At 34.6% G+C, this 15329-nt stretch overlaps 1 protein-coding gene across 1 annotated transcript in view; it reads left to right on the top strand.

Annotated features, from left to right (window-relative positions):
- The window catches only part of LOC111168149 (UDP-glucuronosyltransferase 2A2-like), a 46393-nt gene extending 31343 nt beyond the window's left edge, over positions 1-15050 (top strand). The window contains 4 exon segments of the mRNA XM_089906074.1: positions 6784-6937; positions 9373-9520; positions 9985-10207; positions 14461-15050. Of these exon segments, the coding sequence (XP_089762200.1) occupies positions 6784-6937; positions 9373-9520; positions 9985-10207; positions 14461-14740 (805 nt within the window). The 3' untranslated portion in view covers positions 14741-15050.
- Positions 15051-15329: the final 279 nt, after the last annotated feature.

Genomic DNA, 15329 nt, shown 5'->3' with positions numbered 1-15329 from the left:
ATGGTGTTGGTGACAGAACCAAAGAGAAACAGGCTGTAGCTGAGTTCTCAGGGGTACAGAGCGTTTTTCCATGTCTGCAACCAGGATCACACTCTATGGGTCAGTCATCTGATTGCAAACTTGCCTTCTCAAAAGGTCTTTTTCTGTCTTGTACTGCACCCGGATTTCACAATCTCCTATCTGTATCCTGAATCTCCAACAAAGGCACATTTGTCTGTGGATAAATGCCAAATCATTGTTGTTGAGGGGTAGGGGGATACATGAGAGACATCTTATTTGGTCGTCGTGCTCAAAATACCTAGAAGGGTAATACCCTCTCCCCTTGTATCTCTTCTAGAGCACCTTGGTTATCCTTAGCTCTTTGCTCTTCTATTGTAGATTTTTAAAATTAAATGTAAAATTCTACAAAAATTATCAAGTTTCATGAACCTTGGGATTTTGAGATTTTAATAAGAATTACAAGGAATCTGTAGATTGTTTTGGAGAGAATGGACATCTTTATGAATTTTGATTTTCCTATCAATGCACATGACAGCTCTATTTATTTTTCTACAATTTTTTATTGGAGTATAATTGCTTTACAATGGTGTGTTAGTTTCTGCTTTATAACAAAGTGAATCAGTTATACATATACATATGTCCCCATATCTCTTCCCTCTTGCATCTCCCTCCCTCCCACCCTCCCTATCCCACCCCTCCAGGAGGTCACAAAGCACCGAGCTGTTCTCCCTGTGCTATGAGGCTGCTTCCCACTAGCTATCTACCTTATGTTTGGTAGTGTATATATGTCCATGCCTCTCTCTCGCTTTGTCACAGCTTACCCTTCCCCCTCCCCATATCCTCAAGTCCATTCTTTAGCAGATCTGTGTCTTTATTCCTGTCTTACCCCTAGGTTCTTCATGACATACAATGGGTTTTAATAAGACTTTACAATTCTAATCAGACATAGTTTACACAACTCTTATACAATTATTCAACAATTAGAAGTTGAAGTATATATTTTACTTATATTTTCTTTTATTCATACACACAAATTTCAGTTGCCATTTCACAATATTTTGTATCCACTGAAATTATCAAACTCTATTCTAATAATGTATCTGTATATTCTTTTGGAATGTACAGAGAGTTTCAGCTTATCTGAACACTCAAGAGCAGAGACTCAGGATTGGAAATCACCACAGGAACCAGTCCCTGGGTAGGAACACCTAAACTATAATTGGTGAATTGCTGGAGGTTCAGTGTGGACAAATCTGAGGGTTAAAAAATCCAATGGGACTCAGTCATAAGGGAGTCCCCACAATATTGTGAGATTTACTTCCAGGAGCTCAACCAATTTTCCATAGTAAATATCAAAGAAATATCCCTTACTTCCAGTTAGGGGAGGGGAAAAGGAATCATTTTGAAAGAAGCTAGAGCACTCTGTTCTTCCTAAAAAGGTCTGTCCTCAGGGTAAACTAGTAAACCAGTACACAATGTGTTGGGGTATTATCAGAGCCTAACTGACCTGCAGAAGAAAAATACCCAACTCCAGGTCCCGCTAGACTACCACATGGAAAAGGGATATACCCAACTCTAGACCATCCTGCCCCAAGTAAAGTGGGAGAAAAAATTGAGAAAGAGTTGTGACGAGTCCAGAGGCATAGACTCAGTAAAATACTGAGAACAATCTTAGGGCTGTAGACTGCCTCTCTCCCCACAATTCATGACCACATTTAAAAGGCCTATTTACAATAGTTTCTTTTACCCAGTACATCATGACTGGCTATGAAGAAAAAATTACAAGGCATACCAAAAGGCAAAAACACATTTCGAGTAGTCAGAACAATCATCACAAGAGATGGCAAGAATGTTGTAATTTTCAGAACAAGGACCTGAAACAATTCTGATTAATATGCTAAAGGCTCTAAATGGATAAAGTGGACAACATGTTAAAAACAGATGAACTGTGTAAGCAGTGAGATGCAAATCCTAAGAAAAACCAAAAAAAGAGAGATAAAAAAATTGTAACAAAAATGAATTCAAAGATGAAATTATACTAATTCTTTATAGTCATTTTTAGAGGATAAAAGCTGAGGGAATAAGTTCTAACTCATTTTATGAGGATAGCATTACCTAAATGTCAAAACCAGACAAAGACATTACAAGGCAAGAAAGCCACAGATCAATATTTCTCATAGAGTCAGAAGTCCTCAACAAAATGTTAGAAAATTCTGCTCTGTGAAATACAATGTCAAGAGAATGAAAAGACAAGGCACAGACTGGGAGACAATATTTGCAAAAGACAGGTCTGATAAAGAACTGTTATCCAAAATGTTTTTTAAAAACACTTAAAACTCCACAAGAAGAAATCATGAAACCTGATTAAAAAGTAGACCAAAGATCATAACAGATACTGCACAAAGGAGATATATAGTTGGCAAATAAGCATATAAAAAGATGCTCCATGTCATTTGTTTTGAGGGAAATGCAAATTAAAATAATAATGAGATACCGCTTCACATCTATTAAAATGGCCAAAATGCAAAACACTGACAACACCAAAAGCTGGAAAGTTGTGGAACAGGAACTCTCCTTATTGCTAGTGGGAATGTAAAGTGGTACAGCCACTTGGGAAACACTTAGGTGGTTTCTTATAAAAGTAAACATACTCTTACCATGCTACCACACTCCTTGGTATTTAACTAAAGGAGTTAAAAACATGTTTACACAAAAATGTGCACGTGGATATTTATAGAAGTTTTATTCATATTTGGCAAAACTTGGAAGCAATCACATTGCCCTTCAGTTGGTGAATGGATAAACTTGGAAGCAACCAAGTTGCAGATCCAAACAAAGGAATATTATTCAGCTCTAAAAAATGAGTTATTGAGCCACAAAGAGACATGGAACAATGGAAGAACCTTAAGTCCCTATTATTAAGGAAAAAATCCAATCTGAAAAGTTTACCTACTGTACAATTCAAACTCTGACATTCTGGGAAAGGTAAAACTGTGGAGACCATAAAAAAAAAATCAATGGTTGCTAGGGGGTTAGATGGGGATGGGGGATTTATAGGCAGAGCACCAAAGAATTTTGGGGTAGTGAAAATACTCTGTATGATACCATAATGATTGATCATGTCTTTATTATTTGTCCAAAACCACAGAATTTATAATACTAGGAGTTAATTATAATGTAAACAACAGACTTTGGATGATTATAATGTTTCAGTGTGGGTTCATCAATTGCAACAAACGTACGATTCTCTTGGGGGATGTTGATACTGAAGGAGTCTATGCATGTGTGAAGACAAGGGTACATGGGAGATATCTCCACTTTCCCCTCAGTTTTGCTGTGATCCAAATATCGCTCTAAAAATGTAAAGTATTAATTTTTTAAAAGTGATACAGAAATTATGCATATTAGTTTTCTCACATGCCTTTGAAAGGAATGAATAAGCTAAAGAACCTAGAAAAGTTATTTCTAGGTTGATATCTGCGGCTTGCCTGAATTACCACCGAGAGATTGGTAACTGTCCTCTGCTCAATTCCCTCCATCCAACTCACCTACATTAAGGCTTTTGCCATACATTCAGGCTACCTCTAAGAAGTCTTTGAAATTGAAAGGCATCTCAGTAAACTCACCATGTAGGATTACAGTAATAGATTCAAACAATAACAATATTTACATGGTAATTCAAATTTAATGGCCATTTATCAATTATTTATATAATTTTCCACTGTGTTCATAACTCATTTTGTGTAATAAATATAACTATAGGAAAAAGACTGGTGGTAAAGTTTAATTCCATATTTTTGTTTTGCAAGTCCTCAGCATAACATTTAGAATGTCTTATGAAAGTATTTAACAACTTTTGCATACTTTTGCTCAGTTTTGTTCTCACGTTTGATTGGCTTTGTATTTCATACTGCGCATAACTGTTTCAAAAATAGAAGCTTAGTGAATACTTTAAGCTAGGTCTTTCTTAAAATGTGGTCTACAGGTTTACACAATAATTTCACCTAAGTACTTAGTAGTCAAGACAGGATGTCACACGCATGGAACAAGACATCTAAAGAACAATAACATATTGGTGGGAAACTGTGAGGCAGTGTTCTCATCCAGTCTCTGGCAATTTCAAGCTGAGTGTCCTTGGAAATTGCTTCTTTATTATCAAATTAAATCATTGCCTATATAACTTCAGACATATATCCAAGCACTACAAAGTAGTAATGATTCTAAAAAGAGGCTATCCAACCTGCAGTATACATGATCACCAATTCTGAATAGAATCCTTAAGAAAGGAATATTCTCATCTGAGTTTTTCTTTACTTGGATGCAAAACACGTTTTCTTTGTATACAAATGATTGACTTGGTAATTTGCAAATACTCGTTCTTCTCCACAGTGTCAATAACAGAGCTATGCTGCTGGATGTCTTCAGTTTGCTACACCAAATCTATTTTCAAAATCATAGGGGTCTTTCGTGAATGATTTTTTTTTTTTTACTTTACTTTGATATTTAAGCAGAGAATGAAGTCTGCCATGTGACATGTTAAAAATATCATTGTGTCCATAGTATAGATATTGGATTGAAGAACAGGAAGCTAGAGCCTTGGAAATCATTAAGAAGACTGCTGTAGTCTTCCTAACAAGCATGATAGAGTTATGAATAGGGACATTTACTATGATCATTTGAGTGATAAAGATGCTTTCGTGAGTCTTGGGCAGACTCTTACTGACAGGCTTTGGTCAGTAAGAAGAAGTTAAGTGTTGATGGAAGACATGGAATCAGACAGGGCCTCTTGGAGAGCAATGAGATTTACTGAGCCAGGAAAGTTAGTTGAAAAAGCTTTTTTGAGATAGCAATGATGAGTTCCATTTCAAATTCACTTTAAGAAGTCTAAAGAGTTTTCAGGTGGAGATTTCTAGAAGTCATCTGTTAATACAAGGTTTCAGTCTCAGCAGAGAGCATTAGAAATAAATTGGGAGTCATCAACATAAAGTAGAAATCATAAAACTGAGAAACCCAAACGCTGAATTGGTTCTTTATGACCATGATATCAGGGGTTTTTTTGGAGTAAAAGAGAAAATCATATTCCAATGTTATCAAAGAATAAATATGGACTGCCAGAAATATTAGAAGCAAACAATATTGAGAAACAAAGGAAAATAATAGGTAAATACAGTAAGAATATTGTATTTAACTATCTTTATCAATAGGCAGTGAAGAGACAGATATTCATTTGCTTGGGTTGTGGGTAAACAAACATAATCTCTGTAGAAGATAGCAGGTTAAATGGTGTTCCCAGGTGAGTTCTTGATTTCTGTTTAGGGTAAGATGGATATTGAAGTTTAAAACTTTACTTCAGGATTCTGAATATGCTTTTCACACCAACTAAGGTATAGCTGAAGACAAGCTCTATTGAGTGTTATTACTGGAGGTAGTAAACCAATATCTAAAATAAATAAAGGTACAGAAAGAGATAAGACATATCCCATGGCTCATTAGGTAATACCTTGCCACACTATTATGTTTATCCTTCCAACCCCACTTTTCACATGCAGACAATTTCACAAAAATGACTCAGACATGTTTCACAAGGTAGAAAAATTATTCCATCCCAAACCCAATTATTAATATAGATATTTGGGCAATACCAATCTTGGCTTATATCTCTGATGAAAGAATTATGCCAGTCACTGGATACACAGAATAGAAAAGAAATGAGAGTTAAATCAAGAATCCAAATCAAACAGGTAAGTGTGTAAATCTTAATATACCTGTGTGTATATGTGCCTGCATATGTGTTTGTGTGTGTGTAATGTTTCTTTATTCAATCACTATCTGTTTAGGGAATTGAATCAAAATGGTAAAATACCAATTCCTGGGACATCAGATATTCTCTTAGCATTAACTAAGTAAAAATAGCAGTCTAATTTCATTTATGGCATTGTCCTTCCCGTTGTAATTTTACTAGCCTTAAACTGAGAAACATAGTGATTGCAGGGTGACCACATATAGTTACAAAGAGATGACATATCTCTAGAGGGTGACATTTACATAGATTATGTGAAACACCCCAATCCCAGACTTTGCTATGCCTAGTTTGCACAACTGTAAGTGATGATCAAGAGAATTTTATTTGCAGAGAATCTGTGCTAAGGCTCAAATTTTGGGCACGCAGTTAGTGTCACACTCTTGTGGGAAGGCAGAGAAACACTGTCTCATAATTGTTATCATGATTGTAGCAGGAATTTAACTGCATTATCATCTTTTCAAATGTATTACTATATATACCATTTCTTAAAAAATATTTTTAGCCCTATTAATCAGGGAAATAATAAACATGAGAAAAATATTCTGAACGCCTAACAGGAAGTTAGATCAAGTTATTCATAATTTATTGGATGTAAACTGGCATGCTAAAAATTTTCAAAGCCTCATTCAGAACCCTTCTTTGGGCTTCCTTCCAAGGAATATTTTTACAAGTTTGCAGACAGCTCTGTTGGTTCATAAAATTAAGCCTTGGGAGTAATAGTTCCATGTACCATGAAAACATCGGCCTCTTATCCCCTATTCATTTTGTATAATGGTTTGGTTCCATGGCTTTATGTGTAATCACTCATTATATATTTAAGCCATAGTTTTCAGAAATACATTTCCTCTTAAAGAGACTAGATGGTTCTATGTGGCAGAAGACAGAATCAGTCTAACAATGTCCCTGACACTTCTCTTGAGTCTGCCTATTTAGAAATGTAGGAGAGCCTTTTTCCCCCTGTGATCCTGCACTTGTGTAAGAGAGAGAATTTTATCTCTGAAGGAAATGGAAGAATTTGTCCAAAGTTCAGGCGAAGATGGTATTGTGGTGTTTTCTCTGGGGTCAATGGTCAAAAACCTCACAGAAGAAAAAGCCAATCTCATTGCCTCAGCCCTTGCCCAGACTCCACAGAAGGTTAGTACAAACTCCAGTCATGGGGGGCAGCCACTCTGCCAACTGGAGAGAGTGTGTGGCTAATAGTACTCTTTCTAGGTGAAAGTTGTAACTCATCACACACTGAGCAGAACTGGCACCACCTTTAAGTAAATATGTCTCAAAACATTAAAATGTATTTGGGGCACATTTTACCATTTGCCTACTGAGCCTTCGCATTACTATGAAAATACATCTTTTTATGAAGTCACTTATTTTCAATGAAATAGAGATGAAAATGTTAAGATTCTAATAATTTTTACTCTTTGAAACCTTATGACTTGCACTGACTCTTCCCAAAAATTCTAAAGTGTGTTAGCTTCAAGGTCCAGGAAAAGAGAGATTACACATAGAGTAGAGTAGAATCATGTTCAAGAATATACTTTATATTGCTAGGCTTTATTAGGATTCAATTAAAGTATAGTTGGTTTAGAAATAGAAGCCTAATCTTCCCAAGATAAATTTTCTACAGTTAAAACAATTAAAGATCCTAGTGTTATTGTCAAACAGTATATATTTTCTAATTTATGACATTCAATTAACTTTAATTTTGTTAATTCTAGATTTCTACTCTTTATATACTTCCATTCACAAAACATCCTGTCTCTTTATATTTTTATATTAAAGTAAATAAAACTCTATAATTGTAAGTGTACTATTTAGGCCTGTTAAAACTCTGGATTTTTATTTTTAAACTTTTCTGTTAAAGAGTTTGCCACCTATTAGTATTTAATCTGAAAATCGTAATACAGAAAAGAAAAAAAAAAGAAAAAAATTATGTAACAAAAGATTAGCATCCTAACAAGATACTTCATTAAATAATAGAGTATAAACAAATCCTCTATCTCATTCCCCCTCAAAAACAAAAAAGGGAAAAAGAGAGAAAAAGAGAGAGAGAAAGGAAGGAAGGCAGGCAGGAAGGCAGGAAGAAAGAAAGAAAGAAAAACAAAGGGAGGAAGGAAGGGAGGGAGGGCAGAAAGGCAACAAATCATCCAAAAAGCAGCCAAAAAAATTTTAAAGCTAATTATATTTTTGGAAAACATTACATTTGAAACTTAAGAACTAGGATGGCCTCATGACAAGTAGTTACGTAGTATTCATGTTCGTTTTAATGCTTTTTAACCCTCATATTCTGCCTAAACTAGTCCTATTTATTTTCTATTTCTTCACTCACAATCTCACTTCCAAAAGCTTTTAAGTGATAATACTATATTTAATAGACTATTAGTATAAGCCCTTTCAAAAAAGGTAAAGGCAAACAGTTTTACCTTATTTCTCAATGTTTGCAAACTACCTCTTTTGTATGTTCCTCTCAACTATCACATAAAGGAGGATGGGCTAAGAAAGGGCGGTTTTGTGCACCACCTGCCGGCCATTGAGGGCAGAACAGGATGCTTAGAACTCAGAATTTGGAGGACATGTGCACCCCTCACACCTGCCTGGCTGGGATGTTAAGTCATTCAATATGTCAATGTCCCAGACTCTTTGCTGATGACACTGGTGATGCTCTGCTCCAGTCATGCCTGGTTTCCTGCCTGGGACGTGCCTCACTCCTTGGAGCCATAGCCTGGGGAACAAGAAAGTCAGCCTTTTATGCTACCTGAAAAAAAAAACCCTCTCTCCTGTCCCTAGAAAAGAGCTTCTGGTTTCCACCATCAGATTCTCCTCTGGATCTTCAGCCTTTTAGGCACAGAGGACTGCAGCTCTGCTTAGAATAAAATCTTCCTTGATAAACTACTATGCAACCTGGATCAGTTTCACAAATAACTGAAACAGAAGATGAAAGTGAAAAGTGTTTGGACTTGTCTCCATTTCGGAATTAAGGCCCAGAGTTGATTCCAAGAAAGCAGGAGCTATTTGAAGCATGTGGAATACAACTGTCATGCCTTGGAGCTTGTCAGGGAGGGAAGCAAACTGCACTTTTCTCTCATTTATCAATTCCTCTCAAAATACAAAGAAATAAGGAAGAATATTATGCTCATGACCCTCTCTATTCAATTATATTTTTATGCAAGAAAAGTAATCTGCACTCATACAAGCTATAAAATATCTGAAAACAAAATAATGGTTATAGATTTAAACATGATATATTATATCTTGAATATCCAACAAATTATTTAGAACACAATCTATGTTTCTTAAATTAATAAAACTTACAAATTATAATTTTTATCCTTTCAGGACATCAAGTGCTATTTGCTGTTTTCAAATTTTAGTATACTTTTTCTTGAAAAACTTTCTTCGCAATATTCTTTTGTTTATGACTTAAAGTTAACTGCTGTAACAGATATACATGAACATCAGTTGTTTGAACTTTTTATGAACTTCTGTATACTTCATGTAGTACCTCAACACAGACTTTCAAATAGTCAAAAAAAAAAAAACTAAGATGGGCTATATGATTTATAAATAACTCTATGGCCTTAAAATGCCTTAATTTTGTGTTTTTACTTACAAAATTAAAGCACTGTCTTCCACAGGTTTTATGGAGTTACAAAGGAAAGAAACTGGCCACGTTAGGAGCCAATACTCGGCTCTATGATTGGATACCACAGAATGATCTTGATAAGACCAAGAAAAAAAAGCTGTACAGTTGGATGATGGGCAAGTAACTGCTTAACAGCAAGTAAATTCAATAAACATTTTAAATATTTAAATTTCCACATTTTACTTGCAGTTTTAAAGCAGATATAATTAAAGAACGGGCCATTAATTTTATAGATTGATGCTTACTCTGGCTCATAAAAGAGAATCTTCAGTTAAGACTCTCACCACTCTCCAAGTTTCAATTTCAGTTCTGATATGGCCTCCTAAGTAAGTCTTTCTAGACAATGCAGAGGAAGTTAATTCCACCTTTTTCGGGGATCACGATTATCTGAGATAGCAATTCTCCATGTTCTTGGCTTTTGTAGAAAACACTGCCTTCTTCATTGAGTTATCCAATAGTTTTTTCCCCATCTCTCTCTGAAATTCTATTAATGTATTATGTATCATGAAATCCTCACCTGCTTCTCTTCCAATCCCCAAACTAGGTCATCCCAAAGCAAAAGGTTTTATCACTCATGGTGGAACCAATGGGATCTATGAAGCTATCTATCATGGGGTGCCTATGGTGGGAGTTCCCATGTTTGCTGATCAGCCTGACAACATTGCTCACATGAAGGCCAAAGGAGCAGCTGTGGAGGTGAACATAAACACAATGACAAGTGCAGATTTACTCAATGCCTTGAGAACAGTCATTAATGAACCTTTGTAAGTACTACTACTTTTAAAGGCTTGTCATTAATTATGCTACCCATCATACTCAAAAATGTCCAATGTTTCATGCATTTCTAACTAGTGTATTTTCAAATAACAACTATAACATGACCATTTAAAAACCATTTTATTATTTCATTTCCCAAATTACTGAAGTGATTGTCTGAGATGATAAAACAAACTAAGATTTCAAATATTATATTAATGTTTTTTCAAAATAAATAATGTTGGTGATTACATAAATTCTTAGATAATTTTCTGGATAATCTGCTTTTTTTATAAACAAATATATATGTTTATTTAAATATTATAACCATTCAGTAAGTACAAAAATGGAAGTGAAAATTCACCCAATATTGATCATTCAAAAATAATCATTGTTAACACTTGGTGTATATCATTAATCAGTATATGCATATATACAGGGAGGAGTAGTTAGAGTAGTTAATAATTTTATAAATATCAATTGATACTATATATGTATTTTTAAACAAAATTCTAAATTTTATCTGATTTAGCTAAAGATAAAATAAATTTGTAAACTACATTTATAAACTATATGAACTTTAGATACAGATGATTATATCTTAATATTTTTCTCTGAAAGGTCTCACCAAGGTTAAGAATTAATATATGTATACATAGTGTTTATTTTTAACAATGTGTTTTAATTTTAGCCACTAATAGTTGAAATTGGAAGTTATTTCATCTCTAATATATATTACTTAAATTTTTAATTTGTCAATATTTATGGCACTTATTTTCCTCACAGTAATTTAATCTTTTCACATATTTTAAGAGAATCAATATTCACCATTGAATCAGAGATTCTACAAAATATTTTGAATTCATTCTTAACTGAATGCTTCATATGGAATTTTCTTTCATCAAAGAGTCATGGACTCCCTGAAATCACAGTTAACAATATTTGCTCATTGACTTGATGGGAGAATGACACCTATCTGAATATAACATACTTAGATCTCACTTTCTTTCCTTTTGAACTGTGCAGGGTTACTTATGATCTTCTGGCTTAAAATGCTGCTGTAGGGTTTTGAGGACTTTCTGATCAGTATTACTTTTTAAGGGTTTCTTGTTCGGCCTGGAAATAGTATTTTTTAAATTCAGAAACTTAAACATGGCATATCCTTATCATTTGTTTTCTACATTTTCCTGGGATTATATTGTATTCTTTTACCACTGTTAATCTAGGATGAAAATTATTCAATTTTTCTTTTCAGAAATTAATTTTTTTTGTTTATTAAAATGTCTTTTAGTTCCATTTTTTATCTCTTTCAGGGACATCAGATTTTAATATTCCCTATGTTAAAATATTTGAGCTTGTTTTCTTTCTCTATTATTTTCTAATTGTTCTAATCATTTTTTGCTTTCTTAATTTACTGAGATTCCTTCAAATAGTCCATAAATTAGTAAATTCACTTTTTCATGAACATTGCTTACTGTTTGTAATTTTCTTATTAATCCTTTAAAGTGCTATTTTTAACAACTAATTTCAATAGCTCACCTTGTCTTTTGTTACCTCCTCTTGTTTCATAATCTGATCCTCGAGCTTTTGTTCATAACTCTCACATTCTTACTCTACTCAAACTTTCCTCTTCTTTTGAATTATGTATTATGCCTAATTACATTCTAAGTCTGTCATTTTTATGTTTTTTCCCCAATATTGTGTAAGTTGCTGTCATGTGTCTCATCTTGCTTTCACTATTTGCTCCACATTTGTATAGATACCTTATTTTAAAATTTGTTTCCAGTTTATCTCAGACTCAATTATTTTTATTCAGAGGCAAAACTTGAAGGATAGTTGTAATATTCCATTCACATTACTGAAACCTGCAATTTAGGAGTTAGGAGAGAAGGTCAACATAAATGAAATTTTTGCAGCTTTTTTTAGTGGAACTAGTCTATGAAAAACCATCTGTTAAAGCCCTAGCAGCAAGGTTTTCTAGACAAAGTGGTCAATGTATTCATTTCCAAAAGGGAAGACACTCAATATCTGCCTTGAACTCATCCTAAAAAGTCAGCCCTGGTGGTCCATTTTCCCCTCCCACTCACATTGCAGTCAAAAGATTTTTGTTAAGATACATAATCAAATCATATATTTCAGAATATTATATATATCATCAGGATCTGGAAAGGGAGGTTAGGAGTTTCAGCAAGGCTTACTATGATCTTTTGTTTCCCATAAATGATGATCTTGATGTCTAATCTATTAGGCTATTACCAAGTTGTTAATTGCTGATAATTTGGTTCATTTTACTAAATATCAGAGTAGGTAAATTCTGTAATTTTTAAAAATTCTACTTCATTTTATAGAAGGCTTACTAAATTTTCCTGTTGATTTGAAAACTATTGATGTGAAAAAATTATACTCTTAGAATTTCCCAGGAAAATACCTGAAATTATTTATTTTAAAAATACCTTAACTGGGCTTCCCTGGTGGCACAGTGGTTGAGGGTCCGCCTGCCGATGCAGGGGACGTGGGTTCGTGCCCCGGTCTGGGAGGATCCCACGTGCCGCGGAGCGGCTGGGCCCGTGAGCCATGGCCGCTGAGCCTGCGCGTCCGGAGCCTGTGCTCCGCAACGGGAGAGGCCACAACAGTGAGAGGCTCGTGTACTGAAAAAGAAAAAAAACAAAAAAAAAGAAACAAAAAAAACAAACAAAAAAATACCTTAACTTTAACCTAAACTTAATTCTAAGTCTGAAATTATCTGGGAACAAAAGTGTTTAGTGTAGAGTATATATATAATGTATTTGTATTCCATTTTCTTATTCCTTAAAGGAATTAAGGAGCACGAAGTTTACATTTAAATACATAAACCATAGCAATTTCATAATATTTTAACATAACTGTCATAAAACAGTGTACAACAAATATTAAGTAATCATCTTAATGAGCATAGATTATCCTATCTCATTTGTAGGAAGGCTTACTGTATTTTTATTTGTATTCACATGTACAAGTGTATCTGTCAAGTATATGCATATTTCAAATTTTAAATCTCTATCTATAAATGGAGAAAACCTTGAATAAAAATATGATTTGAACAGATAGTCTCTTATCACCACTGTAGTTTGCCTAAAATGTATTAGGATGAAACTTGTGTAACTACTCTTCTAGTCCTACCTATATTTCAATCTGGTTTAAAGAGAGTATGAAAACAACAACAAAAAACAAAACAAACAAAACAACAAAACAAAAAGAGAGAGTATGACTATTCTTTCTCACTGTGCACAAAAAAAAGAACACAAGTAAATTACCTCTTGCTGCTGGATGTTGTGTATCATGTTCACTGGTGAATGATGATTACATTTCTTCTTCTCTGATCCCAACAATGTCCAGCTTGCACCAGGACATCTCTTCACATCTCTACCTCCTGTCATCTTCATGTCTGCAGGCTGGAACTTTTATCTCTAACACAAAACCAAAGGTAAACATACTAATTCTTGGCTCAGCCACCAAGAAATCTCCAGTGAATTCAGAACATGCCTTTTGAAGACATACCTATAACCATTGGTGTTTGAGAGACTATTAGAGTTGTTAACTATTGCTCTTGTGATGCCACATTGATTATGGGCTTTATGCTAGTGAGACATTTCTATTTACCTTAAAAACTCAAAACCCATGTCCTTGCCATTTCTAAAATTACCTTAGTATCTTCATCCAATCTTGACACTGCCGATATATAGACACTGTGTTTTGCATCACAAAGGCACAGGTGTGTGCAATGGAGGCATTATCACAGTGTCGATCTCAGGCATTGCAAAAATGTCTCACTACTGTTGACTATCAGTTTCTATGTCTGTCATCATTAATTAGTCTGACATTAGAGGCCATGCTTATGGACTCTCTAATGGGTATTTTCTCTCAAAATAGGGTTATTCAGAGTCTTGGTCTGGAACAGTCCTGGAAACTATAATTCACACAATACCAAAATTCCTTCTTGGAAAAATGAGGCTATACATTTACAACTGATTTATTCCATCTTTTTTATATGTTTGCATTTTACCACACTCCATTAAGAATATATTTCTTCCACACCCCTCTTTCACAACTCTTAACATGCTATGTGACCAGCAAAGTTCATGTCACATCAAGAATTAAAGTGTTTTTCTCAACACAGCTATGGATTTTGGCTTGCATAACACATATCATGTATTGTATGCTTACTTTTAATGAAAACAAAAGCTCTATAATTTCTATGTTTTTGTTTGTTTTTGCCTACCAGTTATAAAGAGAATGCTATGAGGTTATCACGGCTTCACCATGATCAGCCTGTAAAGCCCCTGGACCGAGCAGTCTTCTGGATCGAGTTTGTCATGCACCACAAAGGAGCCAAGCACCTGCGGCCAGCTGCCCACAACCTCACCTGGTTCCAGTACCACTCTTTGGATGTGATTGGGTTCTTGCTGGCCTGTGTGGCAACTGCTGTATTCTTGGTCACAAAATGTTGTTTGTTTTCTTGTCTAAAATTTGTTAAAACAGGAAAGAAGAAAAAGAGAGAATAGATTTTTCTAAGTTTGGTAAAGACTTGTATGGGCAATTCTGTTCATTCTAGCCACAATGGCCTTAATGAAAACATAACATCTTCATCCTGCTTTCAAAATTCCCATTCCTCTCTGCCTTAAGCTAGAGATAAAGTCTAGAATTCAACAATAGCATTAACTGGTGGGCATGTCCCCTTCTTCTTTTGTCTTTTCCCAGGTGGCTTTACCCTCTTCCTCAAACATTCCTGACAAAGGTTCACTAATAATTTTACGTTTATTCTATTAATAATATCAATTTTTCCTTTACTTTTAACCTTAAGTGATATGCTGACTGACAATATGCTGAATCCTGGGGAACACACAAAATGTAAGCCAAAGTTGATAGATGCAGGGACCACAGAGAAAAAAAATTCACAAGCTCCTCTAGAACATACAAATTAGGAAACCATCACAGGAGACTAGTATATCATAAGAGTAATGATTTCATTTGTCATAAAAATAAGTCTTTCTGCTTGCCCAGTGTTACTGGGGTCAGAGCACGAATTGATAATAATTGTGATGGCACATCACACCAGGGAAGGTCTACAAATTTCCATTAAACACATAGATA

Source organism: Delphinapterus leucas, unplaced genomic scaffold, assembly GCF_059928025.1.
Source record: "Delphinapterus leucas isolate spDelLeu-1000000601 "Yukka" unplaced genomic scaffold, BTC_Dleu_Yukka2 spDelLeu_asBTCV2_sq60, whole genome shotgun sequence".
Taxonomy (NCBI): domain Eukaryota; kingdom Metazoa; phylum Chordata; class Mammalia; order Artiodactyla; family Monodontidae; genus Delphinapterus; species Delphinapterus leucas.
The sequence above is the reverse complement of the archived record's forward strand: the minus strand, read 5'-3'. Positions and strand labels throughout refer to the sequence as shown.